The following is a 27927-nucleotide window of genomic DNA, read 5'->3' on the forward strand; positions in this document are numbered from 1 at the left end:
ATGTAGAAAATAATGTAGAATTGAAATACCGAAATTGCCAGATACCTCTTTACAAGAAGTAAACAATTCATCTTGAAGTGTGTATCGAGTGCATCCACCTACGTCTCTGATTAAGTTTCATGGACTTTCAAAACTTTCTTATTCGTGGAATTTACCTACAAAGTCTTAAAGATTCCCAAAAATGTTCCTTTTCCTTCCTTCGGTATCAGATCACCTTGCCGTTGCCGCCACACCGGCGAGACATTAAAGCGAGAGGGAAGCTATCGCTGAGCTGCTCGCTCTCATTGTATTCCATACTTGGTTTTCGTTTTACATTTCGAAGGGCTAGTGATGCGCGTTGCTCACGATTTGATTTATCGACAAATATATTAAATGTTGTAGGATTTGGGTGGTTGTAGGGAGGTATTTGTTTAGAATGGAAGCTCTTCTGTATAGAAATATGCATAATGTAGTAAACATATACAAACAGTAACAATAATATTCATTTACTAATACTAATACTTCAAATGTGACCGATTCGTTAGGACTTTAAAAATAAGAGGAAAGTTAAAAAAGAAAAACAAGATTTATTATTAGTCAGTCTCAAAAGTTTGTTAGTAATAAAAGGCGGAAATTAAAAATAAATTCTATGAGACGATAACCACATTTTTAAAATTTCCCGCTTTTCATAGTGAGTATAGGGACTAAATAACTTTACAAACTACAGCTAAATTTACAAATGAATGAATTTACCATTCCAAATACTCGTAGAATTTAGCTTTAATTTATTTATTATTTACGTGGGTACATTTGTTTACCTTTTCTAGTTAGCTTGTTTTAAATTTAAAATGACCTACCCTATATGCAAGATCCGTACCTATGTAATCTAAGTGAGCTTTCCTTTTTTGCCATTTTTTTTATTTTGATTGTTTTAGGGAATTTTAGGTCAATTGTACTCAGAATCACGAGTACTTTCAATCTCACTGGGAGACAAAAAGTGTCCCAGAATTTCTATACATTTTTGTTACTTTTCTCTTTTGTTACCCCATACAACATGTTCGGAAAATGGTAACATATGCAAAATAAGAAAAAATCGTATGGGATAATTTTTTTAACTACTAAGATTGAAAAAGCTAGTAATTCTGAGTAGAAATAGCATATTTTTTTTCAAAAATATCACATTTCATAAAAGTGGCAAAAAAAAGAAATGATGTATATTATTTGGGTACAATAAATGTAAATTCCTAACAAAATTATCGACTATCGATAAAAGCACTTTTCCATCAAAGCCTCCGCAACTATCGACACAGCTACATCCCTACATCCTTCCCAAGCTCGCGGCGTCGCCGCATGATGTCATTCATCCTCACTCACTCACACACGTAACTCGTGCCGCGACCGTGTTTACCAAGTGACCGAGTGTCTGTGATTTATTTATTTTAATTAGTTCGTTAAAATGGCCAACAATCGTGCTGCCAAGTCTGGCTTCGCCGCCGAGGCTCAGCGAAAGGTAAGATTCGAAATTCAAATTTTATCGTTCTTATTCTTAACTTGAATACCGGCGAACGTTACTTCGTCTCGGACTAGGTAGTATTTAAATTAGGAACGAATTCAGAAGATGTATCAACATCTCATCCAGAATTCTAGATATCGATTGGGATGCTGTAGAAATATAGGTTAGGAGGGCGGCCTCGGGATGACCTACATTTTATGTCAACACATGTTTTTACCTACGTACTTGTTCAGTAATAATAATTACCTCATTAAGCATATGTTTATAAATTGATGACAGTGTTTATGCAGTGTGTCATAGCAATGTCGTTCTTAAAACTTTGAAGAAGAGCTTGAATTTCGAGGAACTGTTTGCGTATTTGATCATGATTTTAACACATTTTACCTGGAAAGGTGTGCCTCTTATAATGTAGCTATAGCTTAATAATAATAATCGTGTTTACCGTGTTGAATTTAGATAGGTACGTTCCTTAGTATGTATTAAAAATAGGTACCTAAATTAGCTTCCCAGAATTGATATAAGTAATGTATCATTCTGGCTATTATTATGTAGTTACGACTTATGTAAGGTTCTAGGCTTATCTTTATTAATAAATAGCTGATTCGATCTCAATCGAACAATCGATTCGCAAAATTTTGCCGCCTTTTTGACTGATACAGCCTTGCTAAAGTAAGTGCCTAACCAAAGACTTATCTTACCGATCAATAAAAAAAAATCTGACTCAACAGCGCCAAGTTTTTTGCCAAATAAAAAAACGTGTTCAACTGCTCAATGTCAATGATTCAACATTATAAGCACCTTATTCATCTTTCAGTTGGTATGTAAGGTAACTACCTAGCTATGTTTTAACAATAGAACGTAATGAATATAAAATGATACCATACTTGTCTTAGGCATGTAGCAGACGTAGCAATGCATTTGAAGATAGAATTGTATGCCATTGGCTTAAGAAGTATACCTACTCATAAAGGTAGAGGTACAATACAACTATGCCCTATATTTTATAATATTATCATTTGATACATTATTAAATCTAAGACAAACCTATTTACAATAACGTAAGGTACGTAAGGGATCTAGGGACGTCAGTAAAAATAATTATTTCTATGCGCAGATGATCAATCCTCTATTCGAATTTTGAAATTTCGAGCCTGATTCTACTGAGAAACTTGGATTGCCTAAGTATTAATAGACATTTATGTTTTGTTTTGTGATACATATATAGATAGATGAGACGATTTTTTTTAATTTCCGATATTCGCGGCCTTATTCCCAATGACCCAGCAACTGAAAATATACAGGGCGGAATGTTAAACGTTATCTAAAATCGTTATAGTTATACTAGTTATAGTCTCAAATTAAATTTTGTAACAAGTTCGTATCGGTAGACATCCTAAACGACCGAATTTAAACTGGTTCCTTAACAAAAAACCTGACAGAACAGAACACCCACCTGTCTATACTACATATATAAAGTACCTCTGTGGTAGGTATTTTATTGTGAGCAGTGAGTATTATATTCTTTTTCCCCTCACTAGCTCGGAAACACGTGTTTTGTCCTTTAATAGCAGCGGGTAAAAACGCATTTTATCCACTAGTGGGTAAAGTAATTTGACCTTGAATAAAGTCAAATTAACTGCTTTAAAATTGATAAAAGTAGGTGGATCTAGTAATAAAGATGATTTACCACCTGTGGAACTACTTGAAGCAGTGATAAACGCATTTTTTGCGTTGTAGTTTCCTCGCTATAGTGAGGGGAAAAGTTTTGTGTTACACTCGGGTGCAAATGTATTTTACTTCTCGTGTGTTAAAAAACTCGCAAGTTCAGGATTCTATTCTCGAACCACTCGCTTCGCTCGTGGTTCAACTATAGCATCCTTTCACTTGCTCGTTTTTCAATTCCACACTCGACGTTAAAATACAACTTTGCCCCCTTGTATAACAAAATTAACAAATAACTATTGCTGTAGGGCACTCTCTAGCGATTCGATTTGATATTAAATATGTTCATACATGTTACAAAATTATATAGAGATTATTAAGTGTAAAACAGCTAGAATATTTAAAAAAAACACATAATTTTTTGGACATTTAACTGACCGAAAATTAAGTATGTAGGTTAGGTACCTAATCGATGATCCAACAATATGTTTTAAATGTTATTTCATATTTATTCATATCCGAAATAAGTTTCTACCGTTTTAAATTTTTGTTAGAACTTTTATTTATTTGCGACTTTCGGACTTAAAAGGGTCCTTATGCTTAATGTGAAATTTGGCCCTTTTATCCAAATTCCAACAGAAATTCTGATAAGATTAATTGCTCAGTGTTTTAAATTAACTAATGAATGAATCATGTTTTTCGGGCTTCGGGCAATGTACCTAATTAACAAATTTGTTAAAAGTTAGGGATTAACATTGTATGGGTTCTTTTAATTTTACCCAGTGAAGCCATTTTTAATGTCTGTGTTATGTACTGTAAATAATGTCTTTTTTCGTACATTTAACATTCGCAAGGTTTGGAAAAATGACGCTATCATGGTTTCGCAACTTTTTGGCACGAAAGTTGGAACCCTAAAAAAACAACAAGAATTTTAATCAATTCTATTCGGACTCAGGGGAATTTAATCAGTTAGCCTATGAATACAATTTTAATGTACCTAATTAAACTACTTACCATATTATGCGGGTCGATGTTCTTTTTAGGTACGCTTCGGCGCCCAAGTACTCTACAAAAACTAAATTTGGCAAACGATACACGGAAATACCCCGTTACTAACTGAAAGTATATTCAAAGCTGTTATTTTTAGTATGTTTTGAAGTAAAAAAAACCGGCCAAGAGCGTGTCGGGCCACGCTCAGTGTAGGGTTCCGTAGTTTTCCGTATTTTTCTCAAAAACTACTGAACCTATCAAGTTCAAAACAATTTTCCTAGAAAGTCTTTATAAAGTTCTACTTTTGTGATTTTTTTCATATTTTTTAAACATATGGTTCAAAAGTTAGAGGGGGGGGGGACGCACTTTTTTTCCTTTAGGAGCGATTATCTCCGAAAATATTAATATTATCAAAAAACGATCTTAGTAAACCCTTATTCATTTTTAAATACCTATCTAACAATATATCACACGTTGGGGTTGGAATGAAAAAAAATATCAGCCCTCACTTTACATGTAGGGGGGGTACCCTAATAAAACATTTTTTTCCATTTTTTATTTTTGCACTTTGTTGGCGTGATTGATATACATATTGGTACCAAATTTCAGCTTTCTAGTGCTAACGGTTACTGAGATTGTCCGCGGACGGACGGACGGACGGACGGACGGACAGACAGACATGGCGAAACTATAAGGGTTCCTAGTTGACTACGGAACCCTAAAAACGACAGAGCACGAAAACTTACCTTAAACTTTATCAAGTGTAACTGTGTCGAAATAGTTTCTAGGTTACAATTTCATATACATACTTGGGTGCTTGCTCTGCTGCTGGATGATGTTATTTTGTACATAAATGTAATTTAAAAATCAATGTGCCTAAATAAAAATTCGTACCTATTATATTATATCATTTTGGTTTAGTACATCCTATTTATTAAGCAATCGCTGAATCGACAACTCGCTCGAATAAACCTTTTGGCGTACACATAAAGCTGACTTTATTTGACTGTATTGACACTGATAATGCCTGTTATTATGTGAAATCTCTTCCCACTGGGAGCATGGACACAAATACAGGTCAAGGATAGCCGTATTATAGCCACTATTCAGCTATACAACCGGTTCTACAACGCTTTTTAAGCCGGCGCGTGACTAAATGCCTTAACATTCGGTTTTGTGGTTTAAACGGATATAACAGCCATAATTGTTTGGAGCTAACGAATTTAGTAGCGTCTCGAATTTTAACACCAATAAATGAGTTGAGGAAGTTAAAAAAGGTGATACTTTAATTTAGGTCTGACATATTGAAGTGTAGGGTTACTCGGAATAAAAATAATTTAGGTACATTAAAAGTATTCTATCAGCTACCTTTATACGCACATTCTAAACTGTGATTATTGGTTGGTTTGAGTCACCCTGTATAACCCAGGTCTGGGTATCATGGTGTAGACATTTTTTCTATTTATTTCATTATACTGCATCTATAATAAATAAATATAAACTCAACTTTATCGTGTTTTAAATTTTATTCCGTAATAATATATAAGTTATATGACGCCAGAAAATGTCAAACAAATCATTGCCTACCTTTGAACTGCATCGTAATTCTCGATAGCAAATATAGCAATATTAGCAATGTGATACGATTACCTAGCATCTATCCAATACCTATGACATCGTATTACAGATCATACAGATGTTGGTGGTCTCACCATAGTAACCATCTCTAACTATTCAAATTACTATTAGTACATATAATAGTACTACCAAAAAGGAATTTCTTAGGTATATCCAGGGTTTTGAAGTACCTATTTTATTTAACGTCATGTCATTTACCTAGTTCTACTTGTACTACTTGTATTTCTCCCAACATACTGTTCGTATTTGTGTAAGATATGGGCGATTAATCTAAAATTCCTGTTTTGTTTTATGTACTTGAATGATTGTATTATAATTTTAAAGACATTTTGTAAAAAAACTTCAATGTAAAGAAATACCTATTCAAAAAATAATTAGTCCCTACTCCTCGGTCATCCTGTATGAATCGCGTTTTATCTTCATTATCTCCTCGTCCATTAGTAATATTTTTATCTAGAAAATGTTTAGTTAAGTTACTCAATGATCAAGGTTTACAAATGCACAAATTATGTCGCTTTCCAAGACAACAGGGCCCTAATACCATAAAGTCGATAAGGTTCTTTCCATTTGAAATTACAAGTTGTATTCGCTAAATTAGATTTTTTAATGGTTTCTAGTATTCTAAGGCGAACTAGAGTTCCAATAGTTCCTGAGCGAAATCTTTATTATTGTTGTAACACCATGAGACCGTTATACAAATCTAACAGCACGGCTAATTTGACTATTAATGCGCTTTCTTTCAAAACCATACATACATACATACATACATACAATCACGCCTGTATTCCATAAAGGGGTAGGCAGAGTACATGAAACTACTTACACTGAGAGAAAATACAACCAGTTTTCATGTTCGTTCAACAAGTCTTTTGGTTAAAATAGCGCCTACGTGCTCTTTGGTTCAAACAACAAGCTACTTGTCATTTGAATCGGCAATATATTTGAATCAACAAGTCGATTTTATAAAAACAACCTGACACATATCGTTTTAAACATACGTTTGGCTGATTCAAACGGATAAACCGCAACAAGTCGAACTTGTTAAATTCACAATGCAAATTTCTCTCAGTGTAAGCTTCAGGGCCACTCTTGGCAAATAAGGGGTTAAAATAAAACGAAACTGGCATTGCAGTGACAGGTTGCCAGCCTCTCGCCTACACCACAATTTAACCCATTTATTCAAAACCATGACAGTGTTTATTCCACCCTGTATACCCGTGAAGTGGACGGAAATATATTATGAAACTTGAAACTCATCTTATCAGGGGCGGCTCACTCCGCGATTCTATCGCCGCGCTACAAGTACATCCTGACGGCCGCGAGTTCGCGGCCTACTCAGGGGTGGCGCGCGTTCTCACTGAATGCACGTTCGCACTTTCTATTGTTACTTTATGTCGCGAAGATTTTTTAAGCGATGCCCGCGTGTGGAATGGCTAATAATACTTAGTTAAATAGACATATTGAATAAAATAAATACCATACGACATTCTTACACAGATCTACTATCGATTAAGCCCCACGGAAAAGTTCAATAAGGCTTATGATGTTGGAACTTGAACAAAAATATATAAATACAGCATATATACCTAGAAAGTACCCAAGACTTGAATATAATAGTATAACATTTTATGTGAGTATAATTCGTTTGGATCCATTGGTAACCCTATCACCGGACGCCGCGCACGTGCGGCTCGTTTCTTTGTAGGTATTTAAAAAGGCGGCATTTCGGGAACATCAAAACAGTGGGCCTTCTGTACTTGTACTATTATATATTCTGTGATCTTATGAAATGCGGCATTTTATAAACATCAAAGTAGTGAGCCTTCTGTACAAGCTTGTACTTTTCTACATATTCTGTGGTTTAACTATATAAATTGATACTTTTGTTTGAGCAATTTGTTGTCACAATTACAACAGGCGTGGTACTATGCGACATAGCTTATCATGAAAATTGTTAGGTCAAACTGTTTACATAGCATCGCCAGCGGCGTCGGTAAATTCAATATTATTATATTATAATAGAATACTGTATACGTTAATGACTGTCTGTGTAGCTAGCAACTATGCTATATAGCTAATCTACCACAGATGTACAGTCAACCAATTGGAACCCTAGGCCACTGTAGAACTATGTCACAGTGACGTTATAAGTCAGATTGTAAGAAATCTCTTACTGCTTATAATTTTGACATGGTTGTAGAGTGGCTTAGGGTTCCAATTTTTTGACTGTACTTAGCGTCTATTTCAGAAGATTTATGGTGCAATGTCCGAGAAACATCACTTTTGGTGTAAACGGTTCTAAACAGACCTATGCGAGAGCCGATTGCGACGTTTCGCTACGGTGCCTTCTTTCCCTTTTGTCTGCAAGTGGCGCAAACCGTCTCATCGAAGAACTTACTACCATCTCCATCTACTCATTTTCGATAGGTAGTTTAAGGGCTGTCATGGCCCTCTTGGCGTCCTAACATCTATCTTAGCAGTCACAGATATAGGAAGGAAGGAAATTAAACATGTCGGGCGATTTGTAATTTTGTACGTAATGAATACGCCTGTCGTAAGCTCTTGAACCCACACGCACTTGTAGATGGACACACCTTTTGGGCTTTTATTAGGCAGTATTATATGCTCTGAGCTATCTATTATGAGCTCAGTGTGCATAGCCGAATCCACAAACACTAAGCGAAACGCTCACGGATCGTGAGCGAATCGTGAAGCGTTTGGGCAATTCGGCTACGCACACAGATTACTCATTTTCTCCATACACGAAAAGGTGATTCTCAACAATCTCAACTCAATTGTACTATTTATAAGGAAAATCCAATACTAAAATAAGAAATAAAAAGGGCGCTCTTCTTGCAACAACCCAACGGTTTCTTACGCTATTAGTCAAGCGGTTGTACACCTAAATACCTAAACGGGAAATTTCAAGATGAAAAAAAAAACGTGACGTTTATTGACATCATCAATGTCCTTCTAGTCTGTTTTGAGCCACAGCCTATCTATATTCTATTTACTTAATGTGTAATCTGTTCAAATAAGCAAGGAACAGATGTTCAATTAGCAGTCTGTTGAATTTCATACTAATTCACTATGACTCATATGGCCGTTCTTGCAACAGCGCCTTATATGGCCCGGCCTTTACTCCGGCCGTATGTATAAGGCTTAATATAAGCTACTTTCAAAACATGCCATCTGTTCGAGATTGTCCGTTGGGCAAATTTCTCTGTACACATGGTCCTATTATCAAGTGACATTGACACCAGACAGGAAGCCAGCAAAGTTAAATTTGGTAAAAAGCTGCGTAGTTACCTCATAAATTGTGTATAGAAATAGTTTATCATAAGTATTTAATGATATAGATTGTTTTATAAGAGAGTAGAGACTGCACGATCCCGCAGTCAAACCGTGGAAACTGTTTTGTGGGACACTGTACTTGTATAAGCTGTATACACTTAAGTTAATAAAAAAAATAAAAAAAAGTATTTAAGAACCTATTAGCTAATCATGCTAACGGTAACCTAAACCTAAATTGCGGACAAAGTAGTCCAAAAATATGTAGGTATCCAAAACCATAACGTGTAAGCAATAAAGTCGTGTCGTGTATTTAAATTTTTGGCATTTTGCAACTGTACAAGTGTACATATCCAGACTAATATTATAAATGGGAAAGTGTGTGTGTCTGTTTGTTTGTCCGTCTTTCACGGCAAAACGGAGCGACGAATTGACGTGATTTTTTAAGTGGAGATATTTGAAGAGATGGAGAGTGCCATAGGCTACTTTTTGTCTCTTTCTAACAGCGAAGCCGCGGGAAAAAGGTAGTACCGCATAAAGGAAAAGAGTTTATCGATTAAGACGATGGAATCCTAAAAATGATAGTCTTGTAATGGTGACACAATCGACTAAGTAGTACTCCTCCTTCCCCTACCTTTTTATCGCTATAGAGGAAATCAGACTTTAATATTGGGGTAATAAGAACAGTTGTATAAGGAAATATATTAAACCAATTATATTGCTGTTTAAGGGCCTCGCGGCCCCATCTGAAGTTAAATTTGTAGTAAAACTTGTGCAATGTTACTGATTAAATTGCTCAATAGTATTAAACTATGTCAGTCATTTAGCTATACATAGATTACATTACATATAGACGGTCAACCAAGTCTTGGTACTAAAATAGCGGCAAATTTGAAAAAATGTATGGATCATCGGCAACTGTCTTCATAAAGCACGTGCCTTTCTAAACCTTGACTTTTGGTTTAGTGGAATCATCACCGAGCCATAACACTTACAAATGTACTTAGATGTTTTTAAGTGGAAATAGTTGAAGGGAAGTGACATATGCTACTTTTTGTCTCTTTCTAACTCCCCGATTCCGTGAAAGAGGGGGGGAGGGGTTGGCAGTTTGTATGGAACATTCCGCATGTTTCAAGTTTAACGCAAGCGAAGCCGCGGGCAAAAGCTAGTTACCTATACTTTAATTAAAATGAAATTTATGATCATTTTCTTATGGTCCTCATTAACAAAATAATTGATTAATGATTACCATAGTGTGTTATGCTAAGGTCATTAATTTTAATTATAATTAATATTGAGTTGATGTGTTCGTTAATTCAAATAAATTGGAAGTATTATATTCAATCGAATTAATAACACTGATTTGTGGTAAGGTAAAGTGACTTAGCTAACAAACTGCTAAAGAAAATACAATACAATAGGTACCTACTCTTCATTATTCACTTCACACAGGAAATATTACTCAATCAGATCACAATATTACCTACTACGTATAGTATTCCAGAATCAGGGGACATACCTTCGGGGAATAACCTTAATCATTGGTCTATTTTATTTGCCAATCGCTGGCAAAATTCTGGAAACTTAGTTACCTACTTTCTACATTCCGGCAAGGCTAGTACATGATTGGCGCGACAATATCTCACCACGACATACCTACATTACTAAATTAGAAACACTGTTCTCATACAAAAGTGATTCAATATAAGTAGTTGCCACATGCAAAACGGTTACCTACATAGACGGTGGCGACCTTATTAATTTCCACTCTTCTCTGCCTGGATGTATTCTGTTTATGACAATAATGACATACGTGCTGTCGATAGAAACTAGAAAGTCTAGAAACTCATTTAAGTTACAATTTCAACCAGCCAATACGTAGATTTAGGAGAGCCACGTTGTACAACATAAAATAAAAATGTCCCATGCATTGTGATATCCACGTAAACATCCTCTATTCGTTGGGCACAACTGGCACAAGTATAGCGATGTCCTTGCTCCAATTTTTGGCATAATAGAATAGTGTCCTGTTCAGCGTTCTTCTTGTTATTTTCCTCATTCAGCAAACATAAAGGCGAAGGGATTTATGACTTTTTAGCATATAAACGTGAACTTTTAGAAGGTATAAAGAACTTACACAAAACTTTTTATTGTTGGTTCTGTGTTCTCACTTCTTTTATTTTATTGGCTACGTGCATTTTAGCGATTTTTCGTTAATTTAATTAAATCGAATAATGCATTAAGTAATTACTTATCTGTCCTTTTTATGATCAATCCAAAGACGTCAATACGGAATCTTATGGAATCGTTCGGAATGTACCAGCAATGTATATAACATGTGTATTCAATAATTTTCGAGGTCCGATTCACACGTTACATTTATTAATTATATATGGCAATAATGCGTCACCTTACATATGTGCAGTGCCGGTATACTAGAGACCAGTGTAAATAAAAGACTTAAAAATTGCCACCATAATGCCGCTATAATGGTTCCAGATAGGATAGGAGGCATATTACCTATTTGGTCCTTCGATAGATGACGTTATGATTTGTCAGCCTCGATCTCTGTTGATATTAGTCAAAAGTGTCAATAAATTATAATGAGTATGAGAAAACGACGATAGGATACGGAGCTTCAAAAGTGCAAGCACTTTTGGTTAGAAGCCCGTCTGCTTCTGCTGCCCAGCCTAGCTGAAATGGCAACGGTTGACGCTAGACGCCGAACGAAACGAACGAACGTTTTTTTTTTTGCCACTTTTATGAAGTGTGATATTTTTGAAAAAAAATATGCTATTTCTACTCAGAATTACTAGCCTTTTCAATCCTAGTAGTTAAAAAAATTGTCCCATACGATTTTTTCTTATTTTTTTACCATTTTCCGTACATGTTGTATGGGGTAAGAAAAGAGGAAAGTGAAAAAAATGTATGGAAATTCTGGGACACTTTTTGTCTCCCAGTGAGATTGAAAGTACTCCTGATTCTGAGTACAATTGACCTAAAATTCCCTAAAACAATAAAAAAAAAATTATTGGCAAAAAAAAAGAAATGCTCAGCCGGGCTCTGTCACGCCAATACGGAAGAGCGATAGAGATATTATCGTAAGCGTTTGTGCATTCGGCTAAGGGCCGGTTGCATCAAACCGTCTGTCACCCTTAAAGCGTTCGTTAAATTTTATTGTATGGGAAGTTCCATAGACATTTGCTGCGTGACGATGATGTGTCTGTCAAATGTGGTTGATGCAACTGGCCCTAAGTATCCTAATCGGCAGTCTACATTTACCTGTCTGTATGACGGCCCCCTTTTTGCGGATAACTCGTTGCATCGCATTGACCGCGGCCCCATTCCGCAGTCCTTACCGGTATCGCAAGGCTGGCTGCTTTTTATGGACGTCGACGTTTTCAAAACTTACCGTTATGTTTATTCACTGAGATTTTTACAAAGGAACAGGTCAAAAATATAAAACTTATTCATTCAGATTTCATTTGCAAAGGATCAGGTTAAAATGTAAAACGCAGCTGTTGTTATGAGGAGAACTCTATACAGGGTGAAATGCAAAGGGTCATATTAGGATTTTTCGATTATAAATCAAGTGCTTCACTGGATCGCAGTTTGTGTAAAAAAATAACAGGCCCAAAATACAATTCACTAATATTCCATACGATTGAAATATTATAAGTTTTACTTAGTGAGGCCAGGGTGGCTAGCCGAATGGCACAAACGCTCACGAAACGCTCACGAAACGAAGCGCTAGTAGATATCTATCTCTATCGCGCTTGCGTATTGGCGCGACAGAGCCAGCGGCGTATCGCTTTCGTTTGGCGTCGGAGAAATGCCATTCGGCTACGGGGCCAGGGGGGCGTGTCAATGTCATTTGATTATTTGATTAATCTATATATCAATCCACAAATCTAAAAAACCGGCCAAGAGCGTGTCGGGCCACGCTCAGTGTAGGGTTCCGTAGTTTTCCGTATTTTTCTCAAGAACTACTAAACCTATCAAGTTCAAAACAATTTTCCTAGAAAGTCTTTATAAAGTTCTACTTTTGTGATTTTTTCCATATTTTTTAAACATATGGTTCAAAAGTTAGAGGGGGGGGGGGCGCACTTTTTTTTCCTTTAGGAGCGATTATTTCCGAAAATATTAATATTATCAAAAAACGATCTTAGTAAACCCTTATCCATTTTTAAATACCTATCCAACAATATATCACACGTCGGGGTTAAAATGAAAAAAAAAATCCGCCCCCACTTTACATGTAGGGGGGTACCCTAATAAAACATTTTTTTTCCATTTTTTATTTTTGCACTTTGTTGGCGTGATTGATATACATATTGGTACCAAATTTCAGCTGTCTAGTGCTAACGGTTACTGAGATTATCCGCGGACGGACGGACGGACGGACGGACGGACGGACGGACAGACAGACATGGCGAAACTATAAGGGTTCCTAGTTGACTACGGAACCCTAAAAAAAGGTATAACTGCAGTTCTGAGACTTCTTCAGCAGTTCTTAGGTTAGCTGGAAGAGATCCCTTATAGGGATAAGCTCGCCTTTGTATCTCTATTCCTACAAATTGTATATAAACTGTTGTACACAATAAAGTGATTACTACTACTACTACTACTACTACTTCTGAGTAAAAAATCTATATACCTACTTCCGATAAAAAAGCTCAAAAACAACTTTTTATTAATTGGCCCAGTCAGTGTACATGTTGACTTTATTCAGGTTGTGCAATCCAGCACAGTGTTAACTCTTTATTTGGTGTCATAATAAATATTCCTAATTTAGCTTTTTTTATCGGTCTCATTGCCAGCAAGACTGCCTGCTTTAATTTTTATTTATTAATTGAAACATTACACTATTTAACCATAAAGAGTACTAATGGTGGCCTTATCTCATTTATGGGCCTGGCAAACTTTTAAAATGGTGTATGGACTTTGTACAGGGGTTCATATTTCTACTTAGTTACCTTTGTCATACCTAATGGATAAAAATACGGTTTTCTGCTTTTATTATTGCGATATAGTGGTCTGTTTTGCATAACTGTAAGTAGTTATACAATAACATTAATTTGTTATGGGTGTTTCAAGCATTTTTCGTAACTTTTAAGTTAAAAAAAAAGTTTCAAATGTATTCTCATTCTCACTCACCTAATATTTAAGTAGGTGTTAGTAATATTGAACACGCATCAAATTCGCACTAATACCTAAACCAGCATCCAAGTATGAGCACTTGAAATCCCACCAGTGACGTAAGCCAGTCCGGTGACATTGCTCATCGTTATTTATGTCCATGACCGTTGGTTACTAGCCCGAGTTACTATTTTTTTTACACTCTGTACCTTACTTCATTGTCATAAGGGAACAAATATACATGTTTGAATGGTGTAGGTATATGTAGATTAGCGAATGAATGAACGCGTTGATAAAACGTAACGACCAATTTACCATGCGGTATGGTGGTATGCTTATCGGTAAATGCGACTGTTTTATGGAAATATTTTGTTATTATTTATTTGGTACTCGTATCCATGTTTCATATTATTTTTCGGTAAGTTTTATAATTAAAACAAATATTGTTTTTAGTTACATTTGCGTATTAAATGTAGTTTAAGACTTGAGGCATACCATTATGTGTGGGATTTGTGTTAAAAAGAAAGCCATCTTACACGATCATAGGGCCTTCAAAGTTATAGTTCGTGCAATTGAAACGGTACACCTGTCTATCGCTTTTCAATATAAGTGCGACAAAAAGACATTAGCTTATCGACGTTACGGCTCAAGGCATTGGCATCTTCGACTTTTGTTTCACTAAGGGACCGGTCACATCAGAGCGTCGCGTGTCTCGGGGCGCGCAACGGACGTCCGCGCCACGCCACCTGAGTGTAATTCAAAAAACGTCTCCTCAGTACATTTTGTATAGGAAGGACGTAAGACGCTCCCCAGGTGGCGTGGCGGCGGCGTAGCGCGCACCGCGCCGCTTGGCGGCGCGTCTTACGTCCTCCCTATACAAAATGTACTGAGGAGACGTTTTTTGAATTACACTGAGGCGGCGTGGCGCAGACGTCCGTTGCGCACCCCGAGACACGCGACGCTTAAGTGGGAACGCTGCCTAAGATTGAAACAATTTTATCTTTCATAGTAATACTTAATTTAATTAGTCATTCGTTCCGAATTTTCCATGCCTGCCATTATTGCATTAGATACCATATATATTATACTCGTAGGTATACCTACCATTTATGCCTGCAATCTGCAATTAATGTCAAACTTTCGATAAGTTGTATACATTTTGTTCATTTCAATTATATTCTAAAAGCTTGTTAGCAACATCTATCATGAATAATTCGTTGATAATATTATCGTACAAGCTAATTAAATAGCATACTAACGTATTCTGATTGTATAATACAACGACCTTTGGCTTTGCATAGCATCTAAGCATTGAACATAGTTATTTAAATGATTTGCCTAGATGCATAGACTATGCAATGATGAATACGTAGTGGAATGGAAAGATATGTCACGTACATAATTATTTCATAATAATATGATTTCACATACTTAACATATTTATTCATTGTTTCAAATAATGTTCTATACATCAATTTTGAGCTATTTTTTTACGTAATTTAACTACTAGAGCCAGTTTCCAAACGGACTCTCGTAAAAAAGTCGAAGAATGAATTGCAGTAATAAGTTTTTTCGACAAAGAGAAATGAAACAATGGCCGACCGAAAAGCTTGAAAGGGGTGTGTTTGTACAAAGAATGAACGTTTTAATTCTGAACAGCAGGATTTTTATCCTGTAGTGTAGGCATAATTCTGATTGTAATAACAAGTAACGAATCTGTTATACTCTGTCAGTGCTTGTGGACTTTATTACCTACTAACCTAGCTCGATATTGACTGAAACACTAATAATCACAGACATCACAGTTCTTCAATGGAATTCGACTTAGTGTTCCTAAAATGAAATTTAGTAATTGAAAAGATCTCTCAAATGATGTATTTCTTCTATCACACCTGTTGACACCCTGTCCTTATCCACAATGCAGAATTAACCGTTTCACTATCGTCCCCTCTTGGAATTCACTTCCCATAGTAGCAGGACTAGCAGGTGCCGAAATAGCACAAGGAGGACGCCTGCTTAGTTTACAAGAAACCACTTCCTCTGTCTCCAAACGTAGATTAGACGGTGGCTCAGAATATTGATGAAGCTAGCTTATCAGCTCGACGCATCTAGGCAGTGTTGCCGCCTTTTTGTATACGGAAATGTAATAAAATATTGTCAGTAAAAACAAAAGAAGAACAATTAAAAAACAATACAGAGTGCAAAAATGGATGATGAAGTGACTACTTTAAATTCTCGTAAGACCCACGCCAATTATTCCAATTTAGAATTTGGAACTTTCGTTTATTTTCATAAGAATTTTGTACAAGTAAGTTCCAAATTTTTAACTCACGAATTGTTTGCAAAATATCAAACTTTCCGTTGAGTTCTTTTAAAATTCAAATTTACTAACGTTTGTACTAGTAGTAGCAGTAGTAGTTCTGCTAGTTTATTGAACCTTAAATTACCTTCGTATAATTTAATTTAAGTCAAATGAAACTAAACCGACAATGTATACTTATTTAAGCAATATCTTAAAATATTCGTTCGTTGTACCTTAAATTATTACGAACCTTGTTTCATTTCGCCACTCGAATCACCAGGCGGACCTTTAGTCAGGTTTTTAGGGTTCCGTAGTCAACTAGGAACCCTTATAGTTTCGCCATGTCTGTCTGTCCGTCCGTCCGTCCGTCCGTCCGTCCGTCCGTCCGTCCGTCCGTCCGTCCGTCCGTCCGTCCGTCCGTCCGTCCGTCCGTCCGTCCGTCCGTCCGTCCGCGGATAATCTCAGTAACCGTTAGCACTAGAAAGCTGAAATTTGGTACCAATATGTATATCAATCACGCCAACAAAGTGCAAAAATAAAAAATGGAAAAAAATGTTTTATTAGGGTACCCCCCCTACATGTAAAGTGGGGGCTGATTTTTTTTTTCATTCCAATCCCAACGTGTGATATATCATTGGATAGGTATTTAAAAATGAATAAGGGTTTACTAAGATCGTTTTTTGATAATATTAATATTTTCGGAAATAATCGCTCCTAAAGGAAAAAAAGTGCGTCCCCCCCCCCTCTAACTTTTGAACCATATGTTTAAAAAATATGAAAAAAATCACAAAAGTAGAACTTTATAAAGACTTTCTAGGAAAATTGTTTTGAACTTCATAGGTTTAGTAGTTTTTGAGAAAAATACGGAAAACTACGGAACCCTACACTGAGCGTGGCCCGACATGCTCTTGGCCGGTTTTTTTGTCCTAAATTCAGTTGGACCTCGATTCTGAATCACGTTTAAAGAATCCTCGATTACGTCATGCGCATGCGCATGTACATGTCTAGTCTGATAGTTAGTCATGTATAAATTCGGCTGGTTATAATATCATTAGCTTAATTTTAAGCATAAATCTATGTAAATATGTATGTATTTATCTAATTAAGTATGTATATCGTCGCTTAGCAAACATAGTAAGCTTTGCTTAGTTTGGGTCTAAGTTGATTTAAAAAGAAAAAAAATCTTTACTTTAAAAGCACATTTATTACATCATATCTACAGGATGAGATTTTCTGTACTTAAATAAACATGAATGTCGACGTACACCATTTTCTACAGGATGAGAATTATCGTGCCCTAATAACTATAGTATATTTTTTACTTGTAGGCCTTATTCGCATTCTTATTATAATTTTTGTCATTATTCATCAAACAGAATTCTTAAAGAAAAGGTTTCAATGTATGTATAGATCTGTAGTCTTAATAGTTTGATACATTATTGGCTTCCAACCGCAAAGCAGTGCAATAGCGATAAAGATACGGCGTATACTTCACAAGTAACTATGACTGTACTATAGCTATGTTCATTCGATATGCTAGAAACGATTAAAACTGGCGCTAAGTTGCCACATGCATAAATTATAGGCGACAGTTTCAAACGTGTGCGCATATTACGGGATGTGGGCCTTATTATCGAATGTGCCGTTGATGTATCAGAATTAATATCTGGGCAACCGAGCTTCGCTCGGTTCTGTTTCGTATCATCCTTGACATGTGTCGCCATCTAGTTCAAAAATGAATAGTACCTACATCGAGCGAAAGAATTCTCAGCCTTAACAACACAACTATTCCACACGAGATGGCGCGCATTTCGCCACAAAAACTCAAATAGTGTATTTTCTATTCGTTTTAGCCTTGACCTGTGTCGCCATCTAGTGTTTGCAATAAATAGTACTTACATCGACCGAAAGAATTCTGTCTTAACAGTACAACTACTGCACACGAGATGGCGCGCGAAGAAAAACGCATGAAAACTCGAAAATTCGCGTTTTCCGGGACCTAAGGATAAGTTAGACCGATTTTTCACCCCCAAAAACCCCCACATAACAAATTTCTGCGAAATCGTTAGAGCGGTTTCCGAGATCGTCAGTGTAAATAAATATAAATATATATATATAAATAAATAAATATACAAGAATTGCTCGTTTAAAAGTAAAAGATATTCTGTGATATTACCTACTGATAACGCTTTAAAGCATAAACTTTATCTTTAAACATGGATCATTTAAACATTTTGTTTTAAATACAATACGATACCATAAATTAAGAATAGCCCCAGGATGTCACGAATAACGTGATTCAAAATCAGTGTTTTTCGCATGATTTAACGAACAATTAATAATTACTGTTTTTTTCTAATATTTTGTATTTATTTAGATTCAGATTTATTTATTTCTCAAAATCCATACATATTTTTAATTAAAAACTAACAAAAACATGCACACATAAAGAGATCGTCAAGATTTTTTTTTTCTTTTTAGTTAGGTTCACATTTACTAAGAATTATAACTTACTAATATAGACAATGATTATTCATGAAATGTAATGTACATTTGAATTGACTGTAATATTTTCTACAGATTTAATTTCTATCACTTTCTTTTTTCACCCTGTACATCTGCATAGAAACAAGTATGTCCGCCACGATAGCAAGTACAGTGACAACATATGTATCACAATGGATTGTTTGACTGTCTGTCTGTACCACTCCCTTAATGGATGCCACGCCTGTACAACGATTGTAATTTTGAAGTCTGGATTGTTCGATCAATTGCTAGATATTTTATGATGATCGTTTCTAAGATTGTGTCATGTGAAATAATCATTGAGTAAATAATAACGCAAAATGTAGATCGTTAATAATGCCAAGATATCCAAATGTCATACGATCAGTGACCTGGCTAGCCTATTAGTTTCCTAGTCAAATCAGCTTCTTTTTATGAACTGTCAAAACGATTTGCTAATATGGAATTATAATGAAATACTGAGGTGAGGAGTAACGTCACGGTCAATTCATTTACTTTATATCTTTCTCTTTGACTTATTAAATAGAAATTATGTTTAAACATACTGTCCATATTTTCTTTGAATTATGTAGTGCTTTATTTCGTGCACGGCATAAAATATTTTATTTTAAGTATAGGAAACTAGCTTATTGAAAAAAGAATTACATAGGACGAGTAAATTCAGTATATAAACTTGAATCACGCACCTTTATTATTAAATGTGTAAAAAAACGGGCAGTATTTTTGTTACGCCACTTTTGCCGTGCTAAAAGGTTCATTCCAAAAATAAATTCAACGGTGTTTAATAAAGCCTCATCTTTTTGTTGGTTACGTTGACCTTGGGCTTGTTAAAACGATGTCTAAGAGTCTGAGTCTGAATCATCAGTGACGATTGTTGGTTTCGTAGTTGGATGTTTGAATGCAACATTAGAACAACCATTAGTTATGATGACATCTATGAAATCATCCTAATGTCCAGTGTCATACGTCGAATTCTTTTTGTGTCTGTCATAACTTTTCATTTGTCTTCCGTTAATTTTCTATGGTCACTTCCATAATGTTTAAAAAAATCCATCTTCTTCAGGTGCAGTAAAGTCCTATCCATATTCTTGCAGAAATTGTGATAAAAAGTACATATTTATTGCACATGAAGCAAACATAACTCGCAAAAGGCCTTATGCCTTTTGCAAGGCCGAAAAGTCCCATGTTTTTAAAATATCATACGTATTATTAATGTCTGGTCCTGGTCACTCTGTTCTTCGATTCAGCATGCAAGAAAAAAAATGAATTTTGTACACTTAATAAATTTTACCCTGTATAAGAAACGTTCAAAATGTTCAAACGTCAATTTACCTATATAATATCTGAATAGAGGTTGGCTCTGGAGCCTTATTACATTCGCTACTATTGTTTCTGTAATCATTCAATTTATTACCGGTAATTTTCGAAAATTAAAACCAAGTTTTATTACTTACTAAATCTCTAAACTAATTTCACTTAATACCTTTGCATACACCAAAGAAAATAAGAATACGAACAAGATGGTGGAACGTGCAAAAACAATCCAGTCTCATTCTTCGAACGCGTTCACCGAGAGCAATAACAAACTATGCACTATTGTTCCTACGTAGCTGACTATTAAATTATAAAGACTTACAAATAAATTATAAAGAAATACAAATAAATCATTTGAATTTTACCACCCTGATTGCTCACGATCACGAAAGTTTTCGATAACGCACAAACTGTATTAATTATGTTAATTTTTCTCAAATTCATTTTTCTGTATCAAGTGTCTGTTCCACAGATAATATTTTATTTTGTATCGTACTGCCTGTGTCCTATTTCACCACAGTGACATTTACACTCGGTGCTGACAATTCTGTAACATTGTCACACAGCGTCAATATTTCTTTGTTGAACACACAATGAACGTCAAAGAGTCACTGCCAGGCGACAATTGTCACTATGGTGGAACAGGCCACAGGCCTTGCAACACCTTGAAATTTAAAGTCTTAACGTTGTACAATCACCAGTCGTTATATCCACATGTCTCTGCCTAGCCAGTTTCCCTGCACTTGACACGGTCATATTTCTATTCCGAAGAGGTGTTTTCACTCATAAACTGAGTTTATGGCCGTATGGCCATACGGCCGTCACTTGAGCGGGTTCGTCCACCTCTGCGGTGTTTGATTTCGAAGGCAAATATGTGAATGCGGTTTCCAATGAACAAGTGAGCTGTTTTTTAGCAAAAGGTACGACATTGTCGCTTATGTTTTAGGACACGAATAGCGTTTTATTATTGTAATTATATCATTGTCCCACTGCTGGGCAAAAGCCTCCCTGACATTCCTCTACGTATCGTATCCCTATTTCCTGAAGTCTCCCACCATTTACATGTAATTCGTATAAAAATTTAAAGATACGAGAAAAATGCCTACTTACTGGTAAGCGGCAATGTGGTACCTTTTATTTGAAAACGTTACTTGAGCAAGTTTAAGATGAGGTGACTTTGAAACTTTGATTGCACCGGAGTGGAAAAGCTAATAATCTGAATGTCATTTGCAATGACAAAATGTAACAAAACAAAGTCATCAGTGGTATCAAATTTCTCTGAAAATATGTATATAATCACTTAAAAGTTCTCAAATCTAATGGCGTGTTTATATTCAAAGAACTCAAGAGAATGATTGGGTAGGTATCTTTCTTGTACAGAATCCTCTAAAAAGTACCTACTTTTTAGAGGATTCTGTGTAGGGTTGTAAATAGAAAAAAAAAAACAAATGTTTTTTTTTCAGAATTGTGAAAAAAAAAACATGAAAAAAAAAAAAACCCGAGCACCTTGGTTTTTTTTCAGATGGATAAATAATACGACAATAATAGTTTTTCGTGAATTGTAACGTGTTTCAATAACAATAACGTAGATTTTAATTCAATTAACATTCAGTATACAAACGTTTATTGGGGAATCCCCGATGCTGCGTGTAGCGTGGAGAGGCGGTGGTGTTGCCAACAGTAAAAAGTGATAACTACCAACTACAGATTTCGTAAATGTTACTTTTATAAGACCAGAAATTAAAGTTATTTGATTAAATTCGTTTAATAGTTAACATTAAGTCTAAAAAACCGTATAAAATTATTAACTACTTTCAAATTTTGAGATTTCGTACTTTAGAAAAAAAAACACACTCCAGAAAAAAAAAACTGTTTTTTTTCACGGTTTTTTTTTTCAATGTTTTTTTTTCAAGCCAGAAAAAAAACCGTTTTTTTGCAACCCTAATTCTGTACAAGAAAGATAAAAATACACTTCAGTATATTAAAGAGCTATTTACATCAGTATATTTTGATTTGGATCATCGTATTTTTTACTTAACGGTTGGTATCCAAGTTTATTAGTCATTAAATATGTCAAACAGTGTATGTGTGTTAAAATACATAACAATGTAATTCCGAAATTGGTGTTTACAACAAAACTGAGTGTATGTTTGTGTACTCGTAAACGTGTTGTTTTCCTTAAATTACGAATTCCTTACATGTCACGTTGACCTAGTAATGTTCCAAGAAATTCGTAATACGAAAATATACCTTATGCAGCATTTTATTTTAAAGTTAACTGGGTGAGGCTGCTATTTTTAACAGACTTAATTTTCGACAAGGTTTTGCTCTGTTTTTTTTATTCATTAAATTTATTTATATCTTTGCATTGTTCCTATTCGATTTTTTTATTTTTAACAATGAATTTCTTAATATGCCTAAAGACTGCTGACAAAAAAAAATGCAGCCAATAGAAAGTATCAGGTTAATGTACAGGAACTGTATCAGCTACTTGGTAAAAATTTTGTTACCCTATTTTTAGACGATACTGAAATGAAACAATTTGTTTAATAGTCTTTAAAATCTATAATTTTATGGCCAATAGTACACCAATTTCATACAGGAAACACCCGATAAGAGATATCTAGTCACCTATTCAAGAGATATTATCTCATAAAGACCGCAATTCGGCCATCATGTCTCCCTATTTTATTAGCCATGACCTCTAGAACTTTGACTTGACACTATTCTGGTCACTAATTTGCTTATATTAATGTGTCACTGCGCCAAGTCTACCAAAGTAAATCTGACCAAGTGAATGGCTTGATTGTAATTTAGGTATGCTTACACTTGTCAGAACACTAACTGACAACTTATTAGAGGACATACTCGCTGAAGATCTCCGATAGAATAATTGGAGGAAAAGAAATAACGCCTCAAAATGGGTGAATCAAGCGGTACTCGTTTTATTCGCACATATTCCAGCATACTCTTATTTACCGAATGACGAATCTTCGTTTTTGGTTGGACTCAACTGGCACTAAACACCTAGGACCTCACCAGAATTGAACAGATCAAAGTGGTTATCAGAGAATTCAGAGATTATCACTTTATCATCAGAGTTTTGTTTCGATGTTTTTTTTGACATGCCGAAACCACCTTAGCAGTTTTTCTTGGAGCTTATACAGGCGGCGACGTCAATCCAGAAACCTATTTAAAAAAAATTATAAATGGGCTTACTCTTGGCCACAGACTAGCCAAAGGCAAAGACGTGGCCTACGATGATGGAGTGAGGTCACCTAGAAAATGCCTGTTCACTCTTGATTTGAAGGCACAGTAGTGACAACTGTCGTTCAACCGGGAAACTTCGCCGTTCATTGCCTATTCAACAATGAAATCCATACTAATATAATATTATAAATGTGAGTGTGTGTGTTTCTGTTTGTTTGTCCGTCTTTCACGGCAAAACGGAGCGACGAATTGACGTGATTTTTTAAGTGGAGATAGTTGAAGGGATGGAGAGTGACATAGGCTACTTTTTGTCTCTTTCTAACGCGAGCGAAGCTGCGGGCAAAAGCTAGTATGAAATATATAAGTAGCAACGCTGAGTAACAATGTTACTTCCATCCAGAAACAGTCACAGAATTTTCAATGTCAAGTGTTAATGTCACTGTAGTGAAATAACACAATCTTTGCTAATTAAAATAAAATCTAAGCAAGCCATTGCATATTTTATCGTAAAACCGTAGCGTTATCAAAATGACCTTCAGTTCCACCGAGCTAAATTGTTGCATAAACATTAAACACCGCATCACACTGTTTGCATTATAGCTACGTACGTTTGAACCACAACATATTCTGTCATCTGTATTATTAGTTGAGGTTTTGTATATTGATATAGATTTAATTATCTTGTTATTGTGTTTGCCAACTTACTTCAATATAAAATCTGAATTTCTTTTGTAAAGTCTTTGAACCTTTAAAACATTTCCATCGTTCGTAATTATTTTCAAAATCAAGTAGGGTAAGGTGGGCAACAGAGAACCAGTGGTACACAAGGAACCAATGGTTTTATTCGAAAATGCGACGTTGCCAAACTGCACTGCGAACATAGGCACGCGCCGCTAAGGTTCCCCCGCTCGCTCCCCAGTCGGCGGCCGGTCCGCGTTGAAATTGCACGTGTAGTGAAGTATTTTGTGATTTTGGACAAGAAAACAGAAAAAAATTAAGTATTTAGTTTTTTTATTTTCTCAGAATGTAGTTATGTTTGATTTATCTAATTAATCAGTTGTGCGGAGTGACTATTTCTCTATCTTTTTGACATTCACTGATGCGGCTTTCTTGTGCCGTTTATTTTTTACCGAATTTAAAAAGTGAAAATGTATATCTAGCACACATTGAACCACAAGGCTAGAGTACTCAATGAACCAGGAGGTTCTCTAGGTAATTCTCTAGTTAGCCTTTGGAAGGTCTATTTTGTACAACTTTTGCCATGTTTAAGAGTTAATATAAATATATCTAATATAACGTTACTATATAGTACAAAAATATATGATAATACATATATTATTTAAGTTTTTTGAAGTGCAAGACTTTATTTTTCATATAACGAAGAATATTGTGACGATTACATTAGTAAACTACTCTTAGTTTAAATAAACAAGCATTTTTGACATTGTAAATGTTGTATTTATTAAATTGCCCCATATTTACCTAAATCAGTTTGTATATTTTGCAATTATTTATCAAAAACTATGCAATTATATAATGGTAGGTTCATTGTGTACTAGGCCGGTTCATTGAATACATAGTACCGGTTCAGTCTGTACCAGAGATTGTACACAATGAGCCATTGTTCATCTTTTAAAAAAACTAAAATATCTCGACTTCTATTCAGTTTTATTAAAAAAATTATGACTGACTTATTAAGATTTAAATTTTTGGTGGCTCATTGTTGGCAACCTCACCCTACTTACCTATTTTTTTATTTCTTCGATTCTTCGGGTTATAATTGCTAGCATACTTCGGTACTTTATATTTAGTCGTAAAGCATTCCACAATTATCGTCGCTAACAAAACTCTAAGTATGGACATTAAATACTGCTTTTTGAATATATACTTCTTGAGAATGTTAACGCAAATTTTGTGTGACGACGCGACAAAATTTTATACCCAGGATGACATCTCTTCTCTTTTCTATTTTTAACCGTCGCCTTCTACTTTGGTATTTTTATAAGAACAGCATGCCCTTACGTCCAGAACAGTGACATTTGGTGCAGTGAAACTCCTGATGATGGTCAAAACGGAACTCCTCAAATCTGAACGGCACGCTTATAGTGACTTTGGTATTTTTATAAGAACAGCATGCACTTACGTCCAGAACAGCGACATTTGGTGCAGTAGAAGTGCTGATGATGGTCAGAACCGAACTCCTCAAATCTGAACAGCACGTTTATAGTGACTTTGGTATTTTTATAAGAACAGCATGCACTTACGTCCAGAATAGTGACATTTGGTGCAGTGGAACTGTTGGTGATGGTCAGAGCCGAAATACGTAATCCAACTTTTGTAAAAGGCTGTTTGATTTCTAAATAAATTAAAAAAAAAAAAAAAAAAAAAAACATTCGCAAGTAGCTTTTACCAGAACCCCAAAGGCGGCGGTTTTTTTTTCTTAAAAATTATTTATTGTAAGATTTGTAAGTGTCCCAATCCCAACTTATTCTTTCTGACAATTAAGACATAAGTAAATTGATGATCTCCATCTTTATATGGTCTTTGGTTAGCATCAGAGCTGGGAGTAAAGTGAACAAGTAGCCAAATTAATAATTACGATAATATGTACTTTTTTATAGCCTTTCTCAGGTGGACAAATCTGTCAATGTGTGAATGTATCTATGGGCTATCTTTTCTGCAATTTATGCGTTCTTAAAAACTCCTTTTCTTTATTCCAGATCAACAGCAAATACAGCGAAGAGCTGGCACAAGAATGCCTGGAATGGATCCGGGCGATCACCGGCGAACCCGAGAACGTATCAGGGGATATGGACAACTTCTACGAAATACTCAAGGACGGGACCCTGCTCTGCAAGTAAGTACCTAAACCAGGATTATTCGCTCCAAGTGTGTGGACACGCGTATCAGCATTCGCTCCCAATGTGTGGACTGTGGAGCCTTCTCTAGTGCGTGTTGGAGATTTTGCTCATCAGATCAATAGCAAATACAGCTAAGAGCTCGCACAAGAATGGGAACGTATAGGAATGCAATGTTTCATGCTTTTTGGTATAGATTTGACTCATATTACGAGTTACGACATCCATACTAATATTTTAAATGGAAAAGTGTGTGTGTTTGCTTGTCCGTCTTTCACGGCAAAACGGAGCGATGAATCAACGTGATTTTTTAGGTGGAGATAGTTGAAGGGATGGAGAGTGACATAGACTACTTTTTGTCTCTTTCTAACGCGAGCGAAGCCGCGGGAAAAAGCTAGTTTTCAATAAACAATCTAATGTTTCCTCGATTTGATGATTATGTAGTATAATTCTATCTGAATCAGATGTGTTCATTCTCATTTCTAAACAATTTCGACGTCGCATTCCAGGCTAGTCAACAACATCCAACCGGGCCAAGTTAAGAAGATCAACGAATCCAAGATGGCGTTCAAATGCATGGAGAACATAAACGCATTCTTGGAGGCCGCGAGACAACTCGGCGTACCGGCTCAGGAGACCTTCCAAACTGTTGATCTGTGGGAGAGACAGAACCTCAACTCCGTGGTCATCTGTTTGCAGTCACTTGGCAGAAAGGTAAGCAATATAAAGAGTTTGTATGTGATGCAATGCCTGCTCAAGACCTTACAGACGGACGACTTATGGCAGCGGTCGGAAATAAACCCTCAACGGCCTCAACTCTGGTCATTTGCTTGCAGTCACTTGGCAGTTGGCAGAAAGGTAAGATTATGAAGAGTTAACATATGAACGTTGGGGCCTGCTCAGGAGTTAGGAGAATTTGCAGAGTGACAGAAGGTCTATTCCGTGGTGATATTAGTATTGGTTGCCATATTAGTATTTTGGCGGAACGGTAAACACAGCTCGCAATACATCACAGGAAACCTTCCCAATTCGTTGTCATTTTGAGGTGTTTGTGGCGTCGACCGCGCTCGGCAGCTGCACCGGCGTCCCCGGCGCAGACTCGCTCGGGGAGGCCGGCGGGGAGCCGCCGTCACCGACACAATCCGCCCACATTTCTTCCTCCGCGCGCGTCTCCCGTGTCACCTCGCGAGATGACTCACCGGACTGCTCATTTTCCTTATTAACCTCAGATGTATTAGAACGATTTACCGACGGTTCCGACCCTTGCGAGCAGGGAAATGCAGGTGGTTGAGTAGGTACATCCACGTCCCCTAAATCATCAACAGTAGTGAAACTATCCCTAGGCCCTTTATATTTTAGCAATTGGTCCAGATGGCGCACACAATAAGAATTATATTTATACATAAATATTTTAAACATTTTATTGCCAACCTTTTCCTTTAGAACACCTAACTGCCAAGTTTCTTTTCGAGCACTGTACCACCGAACCCAAACTTTGTCCCCGA

The 27927-nt window shown here is 36.0% G+C and overlaps 1 protein-coding gene across 1 annotated transcript in view; it reads left to right on the top strand.

Annotated features, from left to right (window-relative positions):
• Nucleotides 1-1344: 1344 nt before the first annotated feature.
• The window catches only part of LOC125233271 (myophilin), a 33476-nt gene continuing 6893 nt past the window's right edge, over nucleotides 1345-27927 (top strand). Inside the window, exons 1-3 of the mRNA XM_048139217.1 lie at nucleotides 1345-1489; nucleotides 26285-26421; nucleotides 26932-27136. Coding sequence (XP_047995174.1) covers nucleotides 1436-1489; nucleotides 26285-26421; nucleotides 26932-27136 — 396 coding nt within the window. The 5' untranslated portion in view covers nucleotides 1345-1435. The remainder of the gene's footprint in view (nucleotides 1490-26284; nucleotides 26422-26931; nucleotides 27137-27927) is intronic.

Source organism: Leguminivora glycinivorella, chromosome 14 (genome assembly GCF_023078275.1).
Source record: "Leguminivora glycinivorella isolate SPB_JAAS2020 chromosome 14, LegGlyc_1.1, whole genome shotgun sequence".
Classification (NCBI taxonomy): domain Eukaryota; kingdom Metazoa; phylum Arthropoda; class Insecta; order Lepidoptera; family Tortricidae; genus Leguminivora; species Leguminivora glycinivorella.